At 45.5% G+C, this 22,780-nt stretch overlaps 1 protein-coding gene and 1 long non-coding RNA gene across 6 annotated transcripts in view; one reads left to right on the top strand and one right to left on the bottom strand.

Annotated features, from left to right (window-relative positions):
* The window catches only part of LOC140898275 (butyrophilin-like protein 2), a 1,102,357-nt gene that overhangs the window by 1,075,534 nt on the left and 4,043 nt on the right, over positions 1–22,780 (top strand). For 4 of the 5 annotated variants that reach the window (XM_073311885.1, XM_073311880.1, XM_073311882.1 and 1 more), the window contains 5 exons: positions 6,682–6,798; positions 10,409–10,756; positions 12,650–12,934; positions 14,520–14,624; positions 22,616–22,636. In XM_073311885.1, coding sequence (XP_073167986.1) covers positions 6,682–6,798; positions 10,409–10,756; positions 12,650–12,934; positions 14,520–14,624; positions 22,616–22,636 — 876 coding nt within the window. The remainder of the gene's footprint in view (positions 1–6,681; positions 6,799–10,408; positions 10,757–12,649; positions 12,935–14,519; positions 14,625–22,615; positions 22,637–22,780) is intronic. The other variant, XM_073311881.1, reaches the window with a different exon arrangement.
* On the bottom strand, positions 6,600–8,909 carry LOC140898311 (uncharacterized). Its single transcript, XR_012154960.1, has 2 exons — positions 8,542–8,909; positions 6,600–7,292 (listed from the first exon to the last, which is right to left on the bottom strand). It is a non-coding gene; the product is annotated as an uncharacterized lncRNA (long non-coding RNA).

Below are 22,780 nucleotides of genomic sequence, written 5' to 3'. Positions count from 1 at the left end.
ACTTGAATTCATAGTTTAGAATCTTCTTCGTTAATTGTATCTTTAAGGCAGGGGGAGATGGGAACCTACAAGGATGAAGTGACCTGTAGCTCACGAAAGCTTATGCTCAAATAAATTTGTTAGTCTCTAAGGCGCCACAAGTCCTCCTTTTCTTTTTACAAAGATCCTGGAACTGCTGAGATGTTTCTTACAGACACTTGAGACAGGGTAGGTGTTTGTTTTCTCCTTTGATTTGTGTTTCAGTTGTGAGTCTTCCCTGGGTATGCTGTTATGGTGGGCAGCCTGTTTCAGTGGCCTGAGGCACATGGCCACAGACCTGGGATCTCCGGAGTACTTGTTCCTACTCTGGGTGATGTCCAGCATCACATGGGAACCAGCACTAAGTCTTCCACAAAACTCAGGCTCCGATGTGGGGAAGCAGTTCTGCAGCAGGGAATTTGCTTCCCAGTCCCAAGCATTGTGGAACAGGTTTCTAGTAGTGCCAAGCCGTGCAGAAGAACTGCAGCCACTGCAGTAGCCCAAAGTCTGGTGAGGTTCAACAAGGACAACAAGGACAAGTGCAGAGTCCTGCACTTAGGACGGAAGAATCCCAGGCACCGCTACAGACTAGGGGACCGAATGGCTAGGCAGCAGTTCTGCAGAAAAGGACCTAGGGGTTACAGTGGACGAGAAGCTGGATATGAGTCAACAGTGTGCCGTTGTTGCCAAGAAGGCCAATGGCATTTTGGGATGTATAAGTAGGGGCATTTGCCAGCAGATCGAGGGACGGGATCGTTCCCCTCTATTTGACATTGGTGAGGCCTCATCTGGAGTACTGTGTCCAGTTTTGGGCCCCACGCTACAAGAAGGATGTGGAAAAATTGGAGAGAGTCCAGCGGAGGGCAACAAAAATGATTAGGGGACTGGAACACATGACTTATGAGGAGAGGCTGAGGGGGGAGGGATAACTCAGTGGTTTGAGCATTGGCCTGCTAAACCCAGGGTTGTGAGTTCAATCCTTGAGGGGGCCATTTAGGGATCTGGGGCAAAACTGGGGACTGGTCCTGCTTTGAGCAGGGGGTTGGACTAGATGACCTCCTGAGGTCCCTTCCAACTCTGTGATTCTGTGAACTGGGATTGTTTAGCCTACGGAAGAGAAGAATGAGGAGGGATTTGATAGCTACTTTCAACTACCTGAAAGGGGGTTCCAAAGAGGATGGATCTAGACTGTTCTCAGTGGTAGCAGATGACAGAACAAGGAGTAATGGTCTCAAGTTGCAGTGGGGGAGGTTTAGGTTGGATATTAGGAAAAACTTTTTCACTAGGAGGGTGGTGAAACACTGGAATGCATTACCAGTGGTGGAATCTCCTTCCTTAGAAGTTTTTAAGGTCAGGCTTGACAAAGCCCTGCTGGGATGATTTAGTTGGGGATTGGTCCTGCTCTGGGCAGGGGGTTGGACTAGATGACCTCCTGAGGTCCCTTCCAACCCTGATATTCTATGATTCTATGATGTGCTGGCTGGTGCCTCCGGAGCAGGAGTGTCCTGTCCCTCCTTCCCCCGCTGCTCTTCGGCCATCTGCGGCCGGCCATCTGTCCCCACCCACCTCCCTGCTTGCAACCGCCCCGGCCAAGCTGCTCCTGGGAGCCTCCTGTCTGCTGTGGGGGGGGGGGGGGGGGGGGGCGGGTGTTAGGATATAGATATTCAGGCCTCTCTGCAAAGGCCTGTACTCTAAGAATTTAGGTGTATTCTTATCACTTGGCTAGTGATAGAGGTATAAAAGAAAGAATCAAAATCACTGTCTGCTGGTGTAAGGGCCTTCTCTTACTGTGACAGTCTGAGGCCCTGTTCTTAGGCTAAGGCCTTTGGCTAAGCAGCAGAGGCAGCCATAAGCTGGGAAGCGAACGGTCACATCCTCGCATTCCAAACTAGTCACATTGAAATAAGGTGCTATTGGGCTGTCAGGCACTATCAGGACAGGATTGTATTCCTATCACCTCCAGAGAAAGGGAAGTGCCTAGAAAATGTAAAAGGAAACTTAGTTTGATAGCATCCTGTCTGGCAAGAACTCACTTATCAATAGCTGGGATGTGAAATCCTCACTTCTGTATTGTTTTGTCATTATAGTTCCCACTTTGCTGTTGTTTGTCTGTATAATCTCTGTCTGGTTCTGTGATTGTTCCTGTCTGCTGTATAATTAATTTTGCTGGGTGTAAACTAATTGAGGTGGTGGGATATAATTGGTTACATAATCATGTTACAATATGTTAGGATTGGTTAGTTAAATTTCAGGAAAATGATTGGTTAAAGTATAGCTAAGCAGAACTCAAGTTTTACTATATAATCTGTAGTCAATGAGGAAGTGACGGGGTGTGGGTGGGGGTGGGCATGTGGGGGTGTGAGATGGGAACAGGGAATGGGGGTAAGAAAATTGGAATCATGTTTTGCTAAAGGGGGAGATGGGAACAGGGAATGGGGGTAAGAAAATTGGAATCATGTTTTGCTAAAGGGGGAGATGGGAACAGGGAATGGGGGTAAGAAAATTGGAATCATGTTTTGCTAAAGGGGGAAATGGGAACAGGGAATGGGAGTAAGGAAGTTGGAATCATGTTTGGCTAAGGGCAGGAATGGGAACAGGGACACAGGTGTAAGGCTTTGTGGTGTCAGAGCTGGGAAGGAGGATACTAAGGAAGGAAACTGGAATCATGCTTGCTGGAAGTTCACCCCAATAAACATCGAATTGTTTGCACCTTTGGACTTCGGGTATTGTTGCTCTCTGTTCATGCGAGAAGGACCAGGGAAGTAAGTGGGTGAAGGAATAAGCCCCCTAACAGCGGGCATTTCATAATTTTATTTCCCTCTTATGCTTATATTTAATTCATTGAGTAGTGAGTTCTAAAATGTCTAATCTGTCCTGGCTGCAGTAATTTTCCTTATTTTTATTACTATTTTGTGCTTTGTCATTAATTATTTAAAATGGTATAATCAAATAATAACATCCTCTTAGAATATAACTTTAGCTTGTACTCACCTGAGCACTGCCAGGTTAAAAAACATTAGCTAAACACATAACTTTAGACCCTGGGCAGATGAAAGTCACTTATTTTCAAGTAGTATTTTTAGTTATATCTGTAAAAAAACCTTAAAATTCATATGAAAATAAATGCAGTTCCAATTATGATACCTAACAGCAATGATGGAGTCAAATGTTCTTGAGTCACATACATGGTTGTGATTGGTAAACATAAATGCCAAAATAATTAGAAAAATAAATTCCCATTCTTAATAAAAGAGAAAAAACCTTCATCATGTATGTTACAATTAAGTAAATACTTTTTTGGGGGAGTGAAAAACAATTGACTAAAATAGAGTAGATAATGGCAGGGACACAGAGTCAGATTTTATTTATTTTTATTATTAACGATAGTGTACAACGTATCAAACTTGTGTTTCTGATATCTGTGTTAAAGCTTCAGAACTGATACCTCAAGGTTTGGGATTGGGAATATCTTGCTGTATTATCTCCTGATCTAAATTTACATATAAACTTAAAATGTGGCTTTAATTGGAGTTTGTATATATTTGTTCTTTCTTTATGTAACAATTAGACGTAGTGCTCCTGTCAGCTAATTCCTAAGTTATTATCTGCAAAAAACCCAAGAGTCTTCAGGTGCCTAAGTAGTCTCTGGAACCATGGTTAAAGTTGCCCCCACCCCACAAAATCTGAAATGGCACCCCGGTGAGCCAGTAGTGTCCAGAGAGCTGCAGGAGGGCCCTGGGCTCTGGCAAGATGCAGCCTCCTTGTGACAGCATGAAACCGACCTTGAGCCGCGGGCAGAGCATCAGGCACCAGGAGCCACAGCAGCAGCACAGAAATAAGGGTGGCAATACAGCATCTACCAGGCCACCCTTACTTCTGTGCTGCTGCTGGTGGTGGCGTTGCCGTCAGAGCTGGGCACGCGGCCAGGAGCTGCTGGTATCAGGCCGCCTGACAATTCTTAATTTGTGCCAGGGCTGACCTGTGGCACCTCTTCAATACAAACGTGGGGAAGCAGCAGGGTCCAGAGGTGGTGGGGGGATCCCAGTAAGCCTGTGGGGCCAGGGGTGATGTGGGGGGCAGCAAAATACAAGTTCACCCAGAGTGCCATTTTCCCTAAATCTGGCCCTACCGGTCTTGGTGCAGGCAGCAGGAGGCTCATGCTGGCCAGAGCACCCGTTCTGTGCTGGGGCTGCAGCCGGGGTGGTCACTTTGCTGGGGAAAAAACATGGTTTTCAGAGAAAAGGGGAAGGAAAGAGGCAGCTGCAGGAGCTTTTATCAGAGCGCTCCACAGCCCGCCAGAGTCATTTCCCCTTGACAGAGATGCACATGGGATGTCCCCACAGCAGCCGAGTGCCCTCAGCGCCTGGCAGGAGGGGAGGGGAGCCGGGTGTCCAGGGGCTTCCTCCCTGAGCTCTGCGCTGCTGCTCCCCCTGCATCCCCAAGTGCTGCTTGGTTCACAGCCGGGTGAACTCCTGGGGGACTTGCAGAGCGCATCCAAAGTCAGACCTGTACTTATTAAGCCCTCTACCCTGCAAATACAGAAGTCAGACTGTGCCTCTGGGTTTACAGAAAGGACGTTGTGGAAAAGGAGGCTCAATTCAATAGATCAAGAGCCCCAGCCAAAGGGTGGGTTCGCACCATTTTATTTCCTTCACTGATTCTTTCAAAGTTAAAAGGGAAAGCAAACTGCTTAGCTTTTTGATAGCAGAAGAAGCTGAAATGTGTCTGATCTCACTACAGCAAAATACCCTGCAGAAAATACAGACACGATGAATTAAAACAACTTTACCAGATCAGTCACTGCAATGCTGGAATTCAGTTCTCAGTCTAGCAACAAACTGCACAGGGAAAATCAACCATTTCATGCCCGCCCTTCCCCTTAGCTTTATTTCTTTCAACTTTTATTTCTTTGAACCTGATTTCAGTAGCAGAGGCAGCCCCTCCATCCAGGCTCAGGAAGCAGCTCTGGGCTCTGGCTGCTGCTGCTGGCAGGTTGGAGCATTACGATAAGGACACAGCTGCTTTGCTCGCATTTACCCCACTCCATCCTCCTCACGATTCCAGTGTACCAGAAACATCTAGCCCCCTCCCCGCCCCCCATGATTCCAGTGCACCGGGAACATCTACCTCACCCCACCCTCCTCATGTTTCCAGTGTACCGGGAACATCTACCCCCTAACCCCTCATGATTCCAGTGCATTGCTGGACCTGGGGACTCCTTGCATCTGTGGATCAGCAAGGTTCTACAGAGCAGCGTGATTTTATTTTCTCTCCGAGGCAATCCCCCTCCTGGTACCTTTTCCTTGTAAACCTCCTGGAGTTGAGTCTTATTTTCTTTGTTTTGTTTTTTTAATTTTTTAAAATATAAATATATACAGAGAAAAAACAAACATAATAAACTATATTAAATTCTCATGATATATTAACCATTTGCTACCTAATGTTAGCCATACTTGAAACATTTAATTATATATATATATATATAATATGAATGGTCAAAATATACCTCAATTATTTGCATTAAACAATTTACAAACAAAATCTGCTTATGGAAAATCAACTAGTTAAAGAAAAATTATGAAGTTAAGTAAAGAATAGAAGCAAAGTTCAGAGGAGAGGGCTAGAGATGGGGAAGGAAGGAAGTGGGTAGAGAGGAAGGAGAAGGGGGGAAGAGGAATGCATGTAATAGGATCATTCAGATACTTCTATGAAAGCATCCCATGTCTCTGAGCTTTTTTTCTTGGATATTTCTGTTATGGTATACTAGTGAGGCAGAACTAGTAACTAGCAGCTGGAGTTAACCGTGGCAAATCTCCTGCTGATGTGAAGAGAAGTTCTGAATTTATCAAAGGAATAAAAGAAGCTCCAGGACTCTCACTGCAGTTGAATGTATTGTGACTTTTCTGGCTCATTGCCTGTACATTTCTCTGTCTCTGTTTCTCAGGCTCTCTTGCTGGAGCTGTTCCACTCTGTATTAAATTATATGTTCAGCAGTGCTGCAGTGGAGGAGAGAGGGTGGCTTGGTGATGAGAGCCCTCCTCTTGGCTGTAGAAGACTCAGGTTCAAGTTCCTGCTCTAATAAATATTTCATTATTTACTCAAAGTGGAACAGATCCACCAGGAAAGATTGAAAAAACTCCATCTCAGGCTACAGATAAATTGGTTGGTCACTAAGGTGCCACAAGTACTCCTTTTCTTTTTCCATCTCAGGCTAGTCAATAGCCTAGTGATTAGGGCTCTCCCCTGGAGAGGGGAAAATGGAGGGAGAGAGGAATCAGGGAACCAGAGTTGGGGAAAGCAGGCATCTGGAGAGGGGAAAGTGGAATTGAGGAAAAGCAGGAACCTTTGGGCAGGGAGGACCCAGAGGGGAGAAGCAGGATATAGAGGAGTGGGGGAAGCAGCGACCTCGAGGTGGGGAGCAGTGTGGATTGGGTGGGAATGGGACAAACTCGGACTCATAATAGAAACATGTTTTCAACTTTAATGGAATGGTTGCTCTAACTGCATAACACAATAAATTTACTTGGCAATGCATATATCCCATTTTATTTGTGTCCTCTGTGATCTTCTGTCCCTCAAAATCCAATAACCAGCATCTCATAATCACTGTTTTGTTTACTATGATGTTTGTTTGTTTTTCTCCATGTCCATCCTGTTATCTAGACCAAGTTCCCATGAGGATGCAGGTTCTCTCATTCTGCCATAGCACCACAGCCAGATGCTTTCTGCCTGATTTGATTATTTTCTTCATTACTTGTTCTCTTCACAGGTTGGAATCAGGTAGGAATCCCATCTCTTTCTGTAGTTTCTTATATGATTTATCTAGGCTTACAGTGACTTACAAATGGGCTTCACTTGAAGACAATGGAACTACTTACAGTGTGTAAACAGAACCACAAAGCAAGATTGGCAACTTCTTTATTCAATTTTGCTCTGCTTATCCTGTTGCTGGGTTGTTGCATTGTTCTTGGGATAGTTTTTAGATTTGCTTATTCATGCATGTGTTTTTAAAAGTTGTCAGCAATGGATAACACTCTATTATTGAAGGAGGATAAAAATCTAAGTAAATAAATAGCAGGGGTTTGAAAAGATGCCCAGTAAGATGTTTAGTTGTAAACAGAAGGCTAAACAAAAAACAACCCAAATTCCAAACAGAAACAACAGTGTTTTTTTAAAAAGTGTCTTCACTGCCTGTCCAAACCTTCAGGACTAATAACTGTCTAACTCATCTTAATGCACTGACGTCCTCTTCCACTCATTCCCTTCTCAAACACCTAGAGAGAGCGGGGACTATAAGTCAGTAGGTTGAACAAGAGGGTAAATGAGATACACAGCTGACGACCCTTTATTGAAAATGTCCCATTAGAACCCGTGGGGTTGTTAGCTCAGACACTCCATCTGCTCTCAGTCTCTGGGACATCACATTAGGAAAGAGGCACTAATCTGGTCCCAAACCACTTAATGCTTCATATGTCAAAAACCAGTGCTTTGAAGTGCACACAAAATATACTGGAAGTAAGAGCATATCACAGAGGTCAGGTACACAGTGTCCCATGTGCAGAGCACAGCTAACCAAGTAGGATGCTACACTTTGCACTATCTTAAATTGAAACTAGCCCTCTGGAGATTAAAGGCTTCCACAGCCTGTGAACCTGAGCAACAAAAGGAGAGCCCATTAGGGCTGATCCAAATCCCATTGAAGTAAATGAGAACTGTTCCATTGGTTCAATGGGATTGGGATCAGGTTTCCAGCCCTTTAAAATTTCCTCCAAATTTCCTTGCCTAGTTTATCAGATCTAATCCTATTTTATTTGCATAGCACACTACTGCATGAGGCTGACAGGACTGAGGAGGCAAAAGAAAAGTAATTTTTCTCTCTGAGTTAATTTTCTTTTATGTTGTGGCACATTTCAGAGCACAATGTAGAGTGACTGAACCTTATCACCCTGTCACTGTAACTGGGGTTGGGGACATTTTGTGATCCTCTCACTTGCTCCCCATGACAAGTGCTGGGAATGTATTTCAGTATTTTTTAAAATATAATCTTTCTGCCTGGTGGAGCCAGCAGCAGTCAGGGCCATGTTCAATATCTAGGGGTTCCTTCTGTTGATACAACACAGAACTGGCTCAATCCTCCACCCAGTATCCTAGGAAATTTACACACCACCCCTGGGTGTCTCTGAGAGGCAATACTTCCCCACTCACAAGCATAGAGTCTGAGTATAGAAAAGAAACTTTAATAAAAGGAGGGAAGCAACTGGGTGTTAATTTGGGAAAACACTGCAACTAGGGTCCATAAAAATAAACCATGGGTAAACGACCCAACCCCAAGTAGGTTGGGCAGTGTCCTTTCCCCTCAGGTTCTTAAGTCCAGCAACCCAAAAGCCCCCTTCACATGCCCAACCCTTCTCTGCACCCCACTCACAGTTGCTGTCCTTGGTTAGTGCAGACCCAGAGTTCAGAGGTGCATCTGCAGACTTCACCTCCCACCTTGTGTGGAGAGGGGGTAAAGAGGCTCCTTACTTGTAGCGCTGCTCGGGCACTCGCTCGCTGCCCCTCTCTGCCAGCCACCCTGCCAGATGTCTGCTCACCATGCTCACCGCGCCTCTCCACTGTCAGCCTGCTGGCTGCTTGGTCACCGCTGTTGGCACACCTCTCCACCAGCCGCCCTGTTGGCCGCTCACCTTGCTTCTCCACCAGCCGCCCTGCTAGCCACTCATCACGCTTCTTTGCCACTGCCCTGCTGGCTGCTTGTTGCGCCTCTCTGCCTCAACAGCCACTCATTCACCAGCTGTCAGTCACCTTCTGCTGCCATCTGCCTCTCTGCTGTGTCCTCTGCACATCAGTTTCTTAGTAATTTTAGCTCTTAGCAGGCAGGGCAGAAACACAGTCGCACCACAAATGATTTCAGCTCTGATCGAACAATTAAATTAACAAAGAGGGTTCTAATGAAGCCTATTTAATGCTATTATTTGACCTGTGGGGAGGAACAGGTTGAACCAGTCTAGGTAGGACCCTTGGTGAGGGTGTGCTGCCTTCTCACTGGGATACTTGTCCCCACCCCTCTTACTTTCACAGGGCGCTGACATTTGAGCCCCTGGCTTAACAAGGTTCTTTCAACTGAGGATGGTCCCCCTTATTTGGGACAGGTTAAGCACAGCACTGCTTCTCTGTATTCCAACAATAATTACAACATTGGTAACAGCATTTCACTACTCCTGCATTCAGTACTAAAGTGATTTGTACCCAACACCAGTTAAAGTTGATCACTTTGACACCTCTGCATCTGTTGAATATGTAAGCAGAGCAGGAACAAATTGTATTTACATAAACACACGGGGAGTCTCTCCCACTCCCAGCTAGCTGTCAGGGAAGCATTCATTCAGACCCTGCTTACATAAACATAATATTAACCCTTTAGACATGAGTGGGTAGCCAGTATTCAGGGTCTTATGGGTTCTTTCCATTAGAAAGAGAAATTGCTGATGGAGTCAGGTATTTATTTGATGAAATCCTTTTTATTTACATAGAATGTACACAAAGTCCCGCATCATTGAACACAGTAGGAATCAAACAGCAGGAGGCAATTTCTTTGCTCACAATTCCAAGCCGCTTTCAACCAAAACTTTGCCCAACAAGTTCTCTCTTAGCTTTCACATGCTTCAAGTGCTTTTCTGGCTGTCTCTGGCCCTTCTTTGCAGCCTTTTCTGTCTGCTTCTTTAGTGTTTTTTCTCTGCTTCTGCTCTCACACACAAGCACACAGCTCTACCAAAGCAATACCCATCCCTCTGTATTTGCACTATGCCCACATAGCTCAGCTCTTGACCAGACTTGCACATGGCATGTAATTTGAGTGGTGGCTCTGAAAGTTTCAGCTACTTTACTCCATAAAGGAGCTTCATTGCTTCTATCATTTATTCTGAATGAAGGGTGGCTATTACACCCACCAGATTCAATGAGGTTTCACCCTACATCTGGTATAACAATAATTTAACAGAGTAGCAGCCGTGTTAGTCTGTATTCGCAAAAAGAAAAGGAGTACTTGTGGCACCTTAGAGACTAACCAATTTATTTGAGCATAAGCTTTCGTGAACTACAGCTCACTTCCACTGAATGCATCCGATGAAGTGAGCTGTAGCTCACGAAAGCTTATGCTCAAATAAATGAGTTAGTCTCTAAGGTGCCACAAGTACTCCTTTTCTTTTTGTGAATAATTTACAGTTGTGGAAATGCATTATTTCTTGTAAACTCCATATATAATTTCATGCCCCATGGAATATAAAATACATGAAATAGATCTTGTTGTTTGTGTGTATTGTTAAAGAAATGTATATGAATTTCCCATGCTTTCTCTGAATTTATCTTCCTTGTATCCTGGTACATTTCTTAGCTCGTTTTAGAGTGGTTGGACCTGACCAGCCTGTCATTGCCACTGTGGGAGAAGAGATTGTGTTACCCTGTCACCTGTCCCCCAAGATGAGCGCTGAGAACATGGAGGTGACGTGGTTCCGGTCCCAACTCTCTCCATTTGTTCATCGCTATAGTGATGGAAAGGACCAGTATGGGCAGCAGATGTCAGAATATCAGCGGAGGACAGAGCTCTTTAAAGATGGTCTCACCGATGGAAATGTTGCCTTGAGAATTTTCAATATCAGACCTTCTGATGAAGGACAGTATAGCTGTTTTGTTCAAGAGGGTATGGATTATGAAGAAGCCCAATTGGAACTAAAGGTGTCAGGTCAGTAGCGTGTGGGGAAGCAATAGATGTGATATATCTTAATTTTTAGTAAGGCTGTTGGCACAATCCCACATGACAATCTCATAAGCAAACCAGGGAAATGTGGTTTGGCTGAAATTGCTAGAAGGTGGGTGCACAACCTGATTAAAAAATTGAACCCAAAGAGTAGTTATCAGTTGTTTGCTGTTAAATTAGGAGGATGTATCAAATGGGATCCCACATGGGTCATTCCTCAGTCCGGTACTATTCAATATTTTCATTAATTACTTAGATGATGCAGTAGAGAGTACACTTATAAAATGTGCAGATGTCACCAAGCTGGGAAAGATGCAGTCCCTTTGGAGGGCAGGATTAGAATTCAAAATGATCTTGATAAACTGGAGTATTGGTCTGAAATCAACAACATGAAATTGAGTAAAAACATGCAAAGAGAAATACACGTAGGAAGGAAAAAATAAATGCACAAATACAATATGGGAATAACTGTCTGTGCAGCAATGCTGCAGAAAAGGATGTGGAGATTTTAGTGGACCACAAAGTGAATATGGAGCCAACAGTATGATGCTGCAGTGAAAAAAAAGGAGATTTAGGCTACATAGCAGGAAAATCTTTCTAACTATGAAGATAGTTAAGCACTGGAACAGGTAACCTAGGCAGGTCATGGAATTCTTGCAATTGTAGGTTTTTTAAGAAGGAGGTTTCTACAGTCCAATTGTGCCACAATCACTGTTTTTCTGCATTTAAAAGCCAGGGCCAGGATTAGGGGATAGCAAGCAGGTCAATTGCCCAGGGCCCCACACCACAGGGGGCCCTGCGAAGCTACCTTGCTCAGGCTTCGGCTTCAACCTCGTGTGACGGGTCTCAGGTTTCAGCCATGCACAGCAGGGTGGGGGCTTTGGCTTTCTGCCCTGGGCCCCAGCAAGTCTAATGCTGACCCTGTTTGGTGGACCCCTTGAAACCTGCTCATAGCCCCCTGTGGGGCCACAGACCCCTGGCTGAGAACCGCTGGACTAGATGACCTTTTGAGTTCCCTTCCAATCCTATAGTTCTATGTGCCTGTATTTCCTTTGGAGAGCGTTCTCAGTGATTCTTATTTGCATTTTACTATTCAAAATTTCCTGTTACCTTCAATTTATTTCCTATCAGTAACTCCAGTGTGTCACTTTTGTAAATCGGATTTAAGTTCCTATGTCATTTGGGTGGTTTTGAAAAATTTCCCCAAGTCCGTTGCGAGGAATGATTCTTCATCCAAACATGAAGTACATTGGATAAGGGGTACACTAGCTACTCCACGTCTGAAAATGAGTGGCTAGTGTTCTGCTGGCTCCTTGTCACTCTGGTGCTATCTCGTTTCATTCTGGTGAAGGCTGCTAAAACTTTAAGGAGGGAGAACAATTCCTCCTGTGAAAGCCCATTCCTCCTCCACTGCTTTTCACCAGTGAAGAGGGGCTTAGGAGCAGCCACACATACTGAGCTCTGGGTTAAACTTGACCAGACATGGACAGACTTTTCTCCTCTGTCTTTGACATGTACCCATAGGGCTAGCTAAAGCAGACTGTATATGATCAAAGAAGAGATATTTCACCTGAAGGTACATTTGAAATATAACTTTTATTTTTCTCAATCTTTTTCTTTATCCGTTAGTGTTAAGATCATTTACCAGCTAACGGATTCATGAAATCATGAAATACAATGTTTTGCCATGTGTAGATCCTGGAATGGAAAACTAGTGAAGGAAAAAGTTTTCCCTTCCCGCTCCATGAAATAATTATAATTTCTTGCTCATATTGTTTCCTGAGTCCATGAGTATAGGGAATAAAAGGAAAATTTAAATGTTTATCCTCCAGGCTGAACATGTGCATAAATTAATACTGATTTATTAATTTTCTCTAGCTTCAGGCACTGCTCCTCACATCTCTGTTGAGGATTATCAGGATGGAGGGATCCGGGTGGTGTGTCGATTGGTTGGCTGGTACCCACAGCCTGAGGTGCTGTGGAGAGATGCCAGTGGACAGCATTTACCATCGCTCTCTGAAACAAATTCCAAAGAAGCCAATGAGCTGTTTGACATTGAAAATTCCATCGTTATTACAGAGAATTCACACCAGAACTTGTCTTGCGTAGTCAAGAGTACCCACACCAACCGAAAAAAGGAATCAACATTATTTTATATATCAGGTCAGTTACCACCAAAGCAACACACTGTGATCAGCAACAGAAAAAATACAACAGCAGATTGGTTAACTACATTAAAATGTATCAATAGCAATGAAGGCTAGAGTATGATATTTAGACAAAAAACCCTACAAAAGAAACAAACCAATGGTGGAATTTTCAAAAAGTATCCTGAAAGTCAACAAGACTCATGCTCCTAAATAATTCAGACACTTTTGAAGATCCCACCTATACTGTATAGCAGAGGTGGCCAAATTTACTGACTCTCCAAGCCACATATGACAATCTTCAGAAGTTTGAGAGCTGGGGCATGACTGCAGGAGTTTGGGGCTTCAAATCTGTGGGGAGGGGGGTCTCAGGGCTTCAGCCCCATGGGAAGCACCTGCTGGGGCTTGGGGCTTCAGGAGTGGGGCTGAAACCCGAGACCTTCCTCCCTGCAGTGGTGACACGGCGGGACACATGGGGTCACATGCTCCCCCAGACTTTTGCCAGGATTTGCTGGCCCTGCTTGGTCACATGGTGTCGCCCTGTGTGACAGCTGCCGGAGCCGGCAAGCTGGGAGCTGTGACTATGAGGAGAGGCAGCTGGGAACTGCAGGGGGAGCTTCTGCTTTTGCTTCTGCCTGAGAGCTCTTTTGGGACCATGGAGAGGAGGGGCTCAGAGCATAGCCCCAGCTGGGGCTGAGCTCTCACCCATGGCCGGGACTGCAGCAGAGCAATTGGCCCTGGCCAGAGCGCCAAGCCCAGAGCCCATCCCCCGTTCCACCATTCCTCCCAAGGCCCTACCCGTGGCCCCACCCCATTCCACCCCTTCCCCTGTGAGCCTGCCCCTGTTCCAACCACGAACCTGCCCCCATTCCACCCCCACTCCACCTCTTCTCCCGAGGCCCACACCCCGCTTGTTCCTTTCCACCCTGTCTGCTGCCACCCCGAGTCCAGAAAGGCTCTGTGTCCCCACTGTGGCCCTGGAGTAAGAGCTCCTCCACCCCCAAGGCTGTAGCAGTGGGGATTTTTCCGGGGGCCCCAAATTGGCCAGGACCCCTGGGCATAAGCCCTGTGGGTCTGTGCGGTAATCCGCCACTGCACTCCCGCTTCTGGCCTCTCCCCAAGCCTCCATTACGCACCGCCCATGATTGCAGCCCCAGTGTGCTGAGCACTGTACAAATAAACTATGATAGTTCTAAACTAAATGAACAAGACAAGCAAAAGACTGGACAGGAAATAGAGCAACAGAGGGGAAATGACATAGTAAAGCTCATACAGCAGGGCACCAGAAGTGTGGGGAACATAATTCAGTCTCCTGAGTCTGAAGCCAGTGCTTTAGGCATTGGACAAGGTTGTCTCTTTGTGCAACAACAGCAGTGAATTAAACCAGGCTGATTCATACGCTGATCTGTGAATTGATGCCTGTGTTGGTTGGAGTCCTTGTAATATAGGTTTCTGGTGCTCTGTGCACTGCAGACAGGGCTGTATTTCCACCTTTGTTTTAGACTACTCCTGCTGGAGGTAGCTTTATATGATGTGGAATCCTTTGATTTTTGCCCTTACTTACAGAGTGATGTGAGTCCCTCTGGGGTTTTCTTTTACAGCTGCCTTTTTCCCAAAGGCGAATCCATGGATGGTGGCTCTGTCGGTGATCCTGATGATTTTCGCATGTTTCATTGGTATCACTATTTATTTATTTAAAATAAAAGGTAAACATTATAAAGGAAAATATAATGCAAGATTTTCTTCTAATAAAAGCAGTAAGGCTACATCTGAAAAACTGAAAAGTAACATGAAAAATGTAGAAGCAACAAAAAATAATGGTTTTGTATGGAAATGTCCTTGCAAAGGAACTTCACTGAGTTACACCAGCTGAGCCTTCACATTTATATATAACGGGACACATAAAATTAGAGAAAAGTGAAAAGAGAAGACGTCCCAGGCTGTGAGATGAGTTAGGGCAGTGGCTCTCAACCTTTCCAGACCACTGCACCCCTTTCAGGAGTCTGATTTGTCTTGCATACCACAAGTTTCTCCTGACTTAAAAATCACTTGCTTAGGGTATGTCTACACTACAAAATTAGGTCGAATTTATAGAAGTCGTTTTTTTAGAAATCGTTTTTATATATTCGAGTGTGTGTGTCCCCTCAGAAAATGCTCTAAGTGCATTAACTCGGTGGAGTGCTTCCACAGTACCAAGGCAAACGTCGACTTCCGGAGTGTTGCACTGTGGGTAGCTATCCCACAGTTCCCGCAGTCTCTGCTGCCCATTGGAATTCTGGGTTGAGATCCCAATGCCTGATGGGGCTAAAACATTGTCGCGGGTGGTTCTGGGTACATATCATCAGGCCTCCGTTCCCTCCCTCCCTCCATGAAAGCAAGGGCAGACAATCGTTTCGCGCCTTTTTTCTTGAGTTACCTGTGCAGACGCCATACCACGGCAAGCATGGAGCCCGCTCAGGTAACCGTCACCGTATGTCTACTGGGTGCTGGCAGACGTGGTACTGCATTGCTACTCAGCAGCAGCAACCCCTTGCCTTGTGGCAGCAGACTGTACAATAGGATTGGTAGCCGTCATCGTCATGTCCGAGGTGCTCCTGGCCATGTCGGCCAGGAGCACCTGGGCAGACATGGGTGCAGGGACTACATTAGAAGTGACTTGACCAGGTCATTCTCTTTAGTCCTGCAGTCAGTCCTATTGAACCATCTTATGGTGAGCAGGAGGCGATATGGATAGCTAGCAGTTCTATTGTACCATCTCCTGCCGAGCAGCCATGAGATGTGGATGGCTTGCAGTCCTTCTGCACCGTCTGCTGCCAGCCAAAGATGTAAAAGATAGATGGAGTGGATCAAAACAAGAAAAAGACTAGATTTGTTTTGTACTCATTCGCTTCCCCCCCTCCCGCCCCGTCTAGGGGACTCATTCCTCTAGGTCACACTGCAGTCACTCACAGAGAAGGTGCAGCAAGGTAAATCTAGCCATGTATCAATCAGAGGCCAGACCAACCTGCTTGTTCCAATAAGAACAATTACTTAGGTGCACCATTTCTTATTGGAACCCTCCGTGAAGTCCTGCCTGAAATACTCCTTGATGTAAAGCCACCCCCTTTGTTGATTTTAATTCCCTGTAAGCCAACCCTGTAAGCCATGTCGTCAGTCGCCCCTCCCTCCGTCAGAGCAACTGCAGACAATCGTTCCGTGACTTTTTTCTGTGTGGATGCCATACCAAGGCAAGCATGGAGGCCGCTCAGCTCACTTTGGCAATTAGGAGCACATTAAACACCACACACATTATCCAGCAGTATATGCAGCACCAGAACCTGGCAGAGCGATACTGGGCGAGGAGGCGATGTCAGTGTGGTCACGTGAGTGATCAGGACATGGACACAGATTTCTCTGAAAGCATGGGCCCTGCCAGTGCATGCATCATGGTGCTAATGGGGCAGGTTCATGCGGTGGAACACCGATTCTGGGCTTGGGAAACAAGCACAGACTGGTGGGACCGCATCGTGTTGCAGGTCTGGGACGATTCCCAGTGGCTGCGAAACTTTCGCATGCGTAAGGGCACTTTCATGGAACTTTGTGACTTGCTTTCCCCTGCCCTGAAGCGCATGAATACCAAGATGAGAGCAGCCCTCACAGTTGAGAAGTGAGTGGCGATAGCCCTGTGGAAGCTTGCAACGCCAGACAGCTACCAGTCAGTTGGGAATCAATTTGGATTGGGCAAATCTACTGTGGGGGCTGCTGTGATGCAAGTAGCCCACGCAATCAAAGATCTGCTGATATCAAGGGCAGTGACCCTGGGAAATGTGCAGGTCATAGTGGATGGCTTTGCTGCAATGGGATTCCCTAACTGTGGTGGGCCATAGATGGAACCCATATCCCTATCTTGGCACCGGAGCACCAAGCCAGCGACTACATAAACTGCAAGGGGTACTTTTAAATAGTGCTGCAAGCTCTGGTGGATCACAAGGGACGTTTCACCAACATCAGTGTGGGATGGCCGGGAAAGGTACATGACGCTCGCATCTTCAGGAACTCTGGTCTGTTTCAAAAGCTGCAGGAAGGGACTTTATTCCCAGACCAGAAGATAACTGTTGGGGATGTTGAAATGCCTATATGTATCCTTTGGGACCCAGCCTACCCCTTAATGCCATGGCTCATGAAGCCGTACACAGGCAGCCTGGACAGTAGTCAGGAGCTGTTCAACTACAGGCTGAGCAAGTGCAGAATGGTGGTAGAATGTGCATTTGGACGTTTAAAGGCGCGCTGGCGCAGTTTACTGACTCGCTTAGACCTCAGCGAAACCAATATTCCCACTGTTATTACTGCTTGCTGTGCACTCCATAATATCTGTGAGAGTAAGAGGGAGACATTTATGGAGGGGTGGGAGGTTGAGGCAAATCGTCTGGCTGCTGGTTACGTGCAGCCAGACACCAGGGTGGTTAGAAGAGCACAGGAGGGCGTGGTGCGCATCAGAGAAGCTTTGAAAACCAGTTTCATGACTGGCCAGGCTACGGTGTGAAAGTTCTGTTTGTTTCTCCTCAATGAAACCCCCCGCCCCTTGGTTCACTCTACTTCCCTGTAAGCTAACCACCCTCCCCTCCTCCCTTCGATCACTGCTTGCAGAGTCAATAAAGTCATTGTTGCTTCACATTCATGCATTCTTTATTTATTCATCACACAAATAGGGGGATGACTACCAAGGTAGCCCAGGAGGGGTGGTGGAGGAGGGAATGAAAATGCCACCCAGCACTTTAAAAGTTTACAACTTTAAAATTTATTGAATGCCAGCCTTCTGTTTTTTGGGCAATCCTCTGTGGTGGAGTGGCTGGTTGGCCGGAGACCCCCCCACCGCGTTCTTGGGCGTCTGGGTGTGGAGGCTATGGAACTTGGGGAGGAGGGTGGTTAGTTACACAGGGGCTGTAGTGGCAGTCTGTGCTCCAGCTGCCTTTGCTGCAGCTCAACCATACTCTGGAGCATATTAGTTTGATCCTCCAGCAGCCTCAGCATTGAATCCTGCCTCCTCTCATCACGCTGCCACCACCTTTCAGCTTCAGCCCTCTCTTCAGCCCGCCACTTACTCTCTTCAGCCCGCCACTTACTCTCTTCAGCCCGCCACCTCTCCTCCCGGTCATTTTGTGCTTTCCTGCACTCTGACATTATTTGCCTCCATGCATTCCTCTGTGCTCTGTCAGTGTGGGAGGACAACGTGAGCTCAGAGAACATTTCATCATAAGTGCGTTTTTTTTTTCTTTCTAATCTTCACTAGCCTCTGGGAAGGAGAAGATCCTGTGATCATTGAAACACATGCAGCTGGCGGAGAAAAAAAAGGGACAGCAGTATTTAAAAAGACACATTTTATAAAACAGTGGCTACAGTCTTTCAGGGTAAACCTTGCTGTTAACATTACATACATAGCACATGTGCTTTCATTACAAGGTCGCATTTTGCCTCCCCCCACCGCGTGGCTACCCCCTCAACCCTCCCTCCTCCCCGTGGCTCACAGTGGGGAACATTTCTGTTCAGCCACAGGCAAACAACCCAGCAGGAACGGGCACCTCTGAGTGTCCCCTGAAGAAAAGCATCCTATTTCAACCAGGTGACCATGAATGATATCACTCTCCTGAGGATAACACAGAGAGATAAAGAACGGATGTTGTTTGAACGCCAGCAAACATACACTGCAATGCTTTGTTGTACAATGATTCCCGAGTACATGCTACTGGCCTGGAGTGGTAAAGTGTCCTACCATGGAGGACGCAATAAGGCTGCCCTCCCCAGAAACCTTTTGCAAAGGTTTTGGGAGTACATCCAGGAGAGCCGTGAATGCCTGGGCAAATTAATCCTTTCACATGCTTGCTTTTAAACCATGTATAGTATTTTAAAAGGTACACTCACTGGAGGTCCCTTCTCCTCCTGCCGGGTCCAGGAGGCAGCCTTGGGTGGGTCCGGGGGGTACTGGCTCCAGGTCCAGGGTGAGAAACCGTTCCTGGCTGTCGGGAAAACCGGTTTCTCCGCTTGCTTGCTGTGAGCTATCTACAACCTCATCATCATCATCATCTTCTTCGTCCCCAAAACCTGCTTCCGTATTGCCTCCATCTCCATTGAAGGAGTCAAACAACACGGCTGGGGTAGTGGTGGCTGAACCCCCTAAAATGGCATGCAGCTCATCATAGAAGCGGCATGTTTGGGGCTCTGATCCGGAGCGGCCATTCGCCTCTCTGGTTTTCTGGTAGGCTTGCCTCAGCGCCTTAAGTTTCACGCGGCACTGCTTTGGGTCCCTGTTATGGCCTCTGTCCTTCATGCCCTGGGAGATTTTGACAAAGGTTTTGGCATTTCGAAAACTGGAATGGAGTTCTGATAGCACGGATTCCTCTCCTCATACAGCGATCAGATCCCGTACCTCCCGTTCAGTCCATGCTGGAGCTCTTTTGCGATTCTGGGACTCCATCATGGTCACCTCTGCTGATGAGCTCTGCATGGTCACCTGCAGCTTGCCACGCTGGCCAAACAGGAAATGAGATTCAAAAGTTTGCGATTCTTTTCCTGTCTACCTGGCCAGTGCATCTGAGTTGAGAGTGCTGTCCAGAGCAGTCACAGTGGAGCACTCTGGGATAGCTCCTGGAGGCCAATACCGTCGAATTGTGTCCACAGTACCCCAAATTCGAGCCGGCAAGGTCGATTTAAGCGCTAATCCACTTGTCAGGGATGGAGTAAGGAAATCGATTTTAAGAGCCCTTTAAGTCGAAATAAAGGGCTTCATCGTGTGGACGGGTGCAGGTTTACATCGATTTAATGCTGCTAAATTCGACCTAAAGTCCTAGTGTAGACCAGGGCTTGGAGTCATTATGGATAGTTTTCTGAAAACATCCACTTAATGTGAAGCATCAGTCAAAAAAGCAAACAGAATGTTGTGAATCATTAAGAAAGGGATAGATACCTCTGTGTAAATCCATGGTACACCCACATCTTGAATACTGCATGCAGATGTAGTCACCCCATCTCAAAAAATAAATGTTGGGATTGGAAAAGGTTCAGAAAAGGGCAACAAAATTTATTAGGGATATGGAACAGCTTCCGTATGAGGAGACATTAATAAAACTGGGACTTTTCAGCTTGGAAAAGAAACAACTGAGGGGAGGTATGATTGAGGTCTATAAAATCATCACTGGTGTGGAGAAAATAAATAAGGAAGTGTTATTTACTCCTTCTCATAACACAAGAACTAGGGGGTCATAAAATGAAATTAATAGGCAGCAGGTTTAAAAGAAACAAAAGGAAGTATTTCTTCACACAACGCAGAGTCAACCTGTGGAATTCTTTGCCAGAGGATGTTGTGAAGGCCAAGCCTATAACAAGGTTCAAAAAAGAACTAGATAAGTTCATGGATGATAGGTCCATCAATGGCTATTAGCCAGGATGGGCAGGGATGGTGTCCCTAAGCCTCTGTTTGCCAGAAGATGGGAATGGGCTATGGGATGATCACTTGATGATTACCTGTTTTGTTCATTCCCTCTGGGGGCACCTGGCATTGGCCACTGTCGGAAGACAGGATACTGGGCTAGATGGACCTTTGGTCTGACCCAGTATGGCCATTCATATTTTCTAGTAATAATTTTTATTTATCGCTGTTTATTTTATTTATTTATTTGTTTGGGAAATGTGATACCGACATTGGTGTCATTATCTTTCCTCCAACAAGTAAAATTTTCCACAAATTTGTCTCCTCATTATTATTATTATTTATTATTTATTATGGGAGAGATTTTAGAACCAGAAACACCACTATCATCAATAAGAGCTTTGTCATTGACTTCAGGGAGTGAAGGATCAAGCACTAAATGCACAAGTCCTAGAACAATACAGTTGATAATATTAGGGCCTGAAATTACACTCCTTGCACCCCTAAAGCTCCCAACAAAGTTGCTGGATATGTAGGATATGCCAGGAAGCAGGACTGGGCTCTAATTCTGCTGGGAATTCAGAACTTTCACAACTTGGAAATACTCACTCTTTGATATTGAACTCCAATGTAGTCACATGATTAGTAAAACAAAAATTTAATGTTTATCGAGGTGCTAAGGATTCATATAATGAAAACATTTCTTTCAATCTACATTAACTGTAAATATTCTTAAACAACTTGCTTTTCAAATGTTTTCTCCTAATAGAAACTGTTCTATGAAGTTGTTTGCTGTTAATTTTTGTTGTTGTGATTATTGGTAATAAAGGAACACCAACTTGAAACTCACATGAAATATCACAATAATGTATTGATGATAATTCAATGGGTAGGAGATGAGAACATAGAGAACATGATTTAAGATGTATCTTCACTGAGGGTGAAATTCCCCTCCTGCGGGAGGTGACATTAAGTGGGAGACAAGGGGGACTCTGTGCCCTCCTGCACAGCGGGGAAGGGCTTCATGCCAGCTTGGTATCAGTTTTTCCCCTTTGTGCAGAGTTGTTTCTGATAGATACAAGTTAGGTCTATTCTTGGTGTCATCTTGTTATTTACAGAATATGTAGAGGAAAGTCTTTTATCCTAGAACACAGTAGAAACCAACAACAGCAGACAGTTTCCTTGCTCAGAAAATCCCCAATCTTCCACTGTAGTGAGCTCTGTGCCCAAGGAGCCCTATCTGCTTCCGTTCACACCCATAACTCCTTTGCCAGGTTTCTTTTGGTTTTCTACCTCCAACAAACACACATGCACGCACGTGCGCACACACACACACACACACACGGTCTTTTAGCCCCTGAGTTCACTATCAGTGATAGCCCTGTTAATCTACCTGGGTTGGCTTTGTGCCCAGTGCACTGGGCAGTAGTTTTCATTATTTCTAGCTGGATCACAACACAAAAGGCCATAATGATTCTTTCTACTGAACCTGAAGGCAGATGCTTGGGTTTAACAAAGTCTGTGATCCTCTTTGGATCAAAATCCTATTAACACCTGCCAAAATAACGTCAACAACTGCTGAGAAAGTGGTGTGTGTGTGTGGCTATATGTACTATAAATCTATGCAGGAAGCCAGAAGCTGGGGCTGGACAGTGAAGTACAGGGAAAAATGAAGATAGAGACTGAGGAGTTTTAGGGATAGCTCTGTTTCCTTATTATAACAACATGATCTGGTCAGTGATATAGAAAATGACTCTGTTGAGCTTTACCATTGTCACATGACAAGTATCAGGTCGGCAGAGAAATGGGAGTGAAGCCGCCAGGCCAGGATTTTGTAGATTCCAGATAGGGGATGTGCAGGAGCTGCAGCTGAGATCAAAGTGAGTACACTGGCCATTGCGAGGCTTCAGAGGTGCTCTGTGTCCTGCCTGTGGTATCTTTACTGAAATCTCTTTTTGCTAACAAAGTGCAGTGCACCTGAGCTCTATAGTGCTGGGCCCTACAGAAACACCCCATGCTAGGGAAGTAAATAAATGCATCTATTCCAGGGAGGAAAAAGTTCCTAGCAACTTTCAGGTTTAAAACCAAGCCCTTTTTGAATCATCACAGCTAAGTATTGTCAATTGTAACATCTCTCTGCCCAACACTCCCATAACTCAGACACTGCCCTCTTTACCGATAGTGTGAATTTCATACATAGAGAATACAGCCTTTCAACTGTGTATCCAGGGGGATAGAAGCTCTGGATGATAAAACTGGAAATAATAATGAATATTTATTTCTCTACATTTTTAGGGAAACTTACTGCAGAGCTTGGTAAGTCTTCTTTTGCTTCTTTCTATTTTTTGCATGCAGTTGTATACTGATCAGAGAGTTTTGTTGTCATTGTGGTGTTGACGTTTATTTAGTTTTTTTGTTAGGTTGATTGATTTTGGGGGGGCAGGGTTGTTTTTCTGATTA

The sequence above is a fragment of the Lepidochelys kempii genome, chromosome 14 (genome assembly GCF_965140265.1).
Source record: "Lepidochelys kempii isolate rLepKem1 chromosome 14, rLepKem1.hap2, whole genome shotgun sequence".
Classification (NCBI taxonomy): domain Eukaryota; kingdom Metazoa; phylum Chordata; order Testudines; family Cheloniidae; genus Lepidochelys; species Lepidochelys kempii.
Note: the sequence above shows the minus strand (reverse complement) of the source record. Positions and strands in the feature narration are given on the sequence as shown.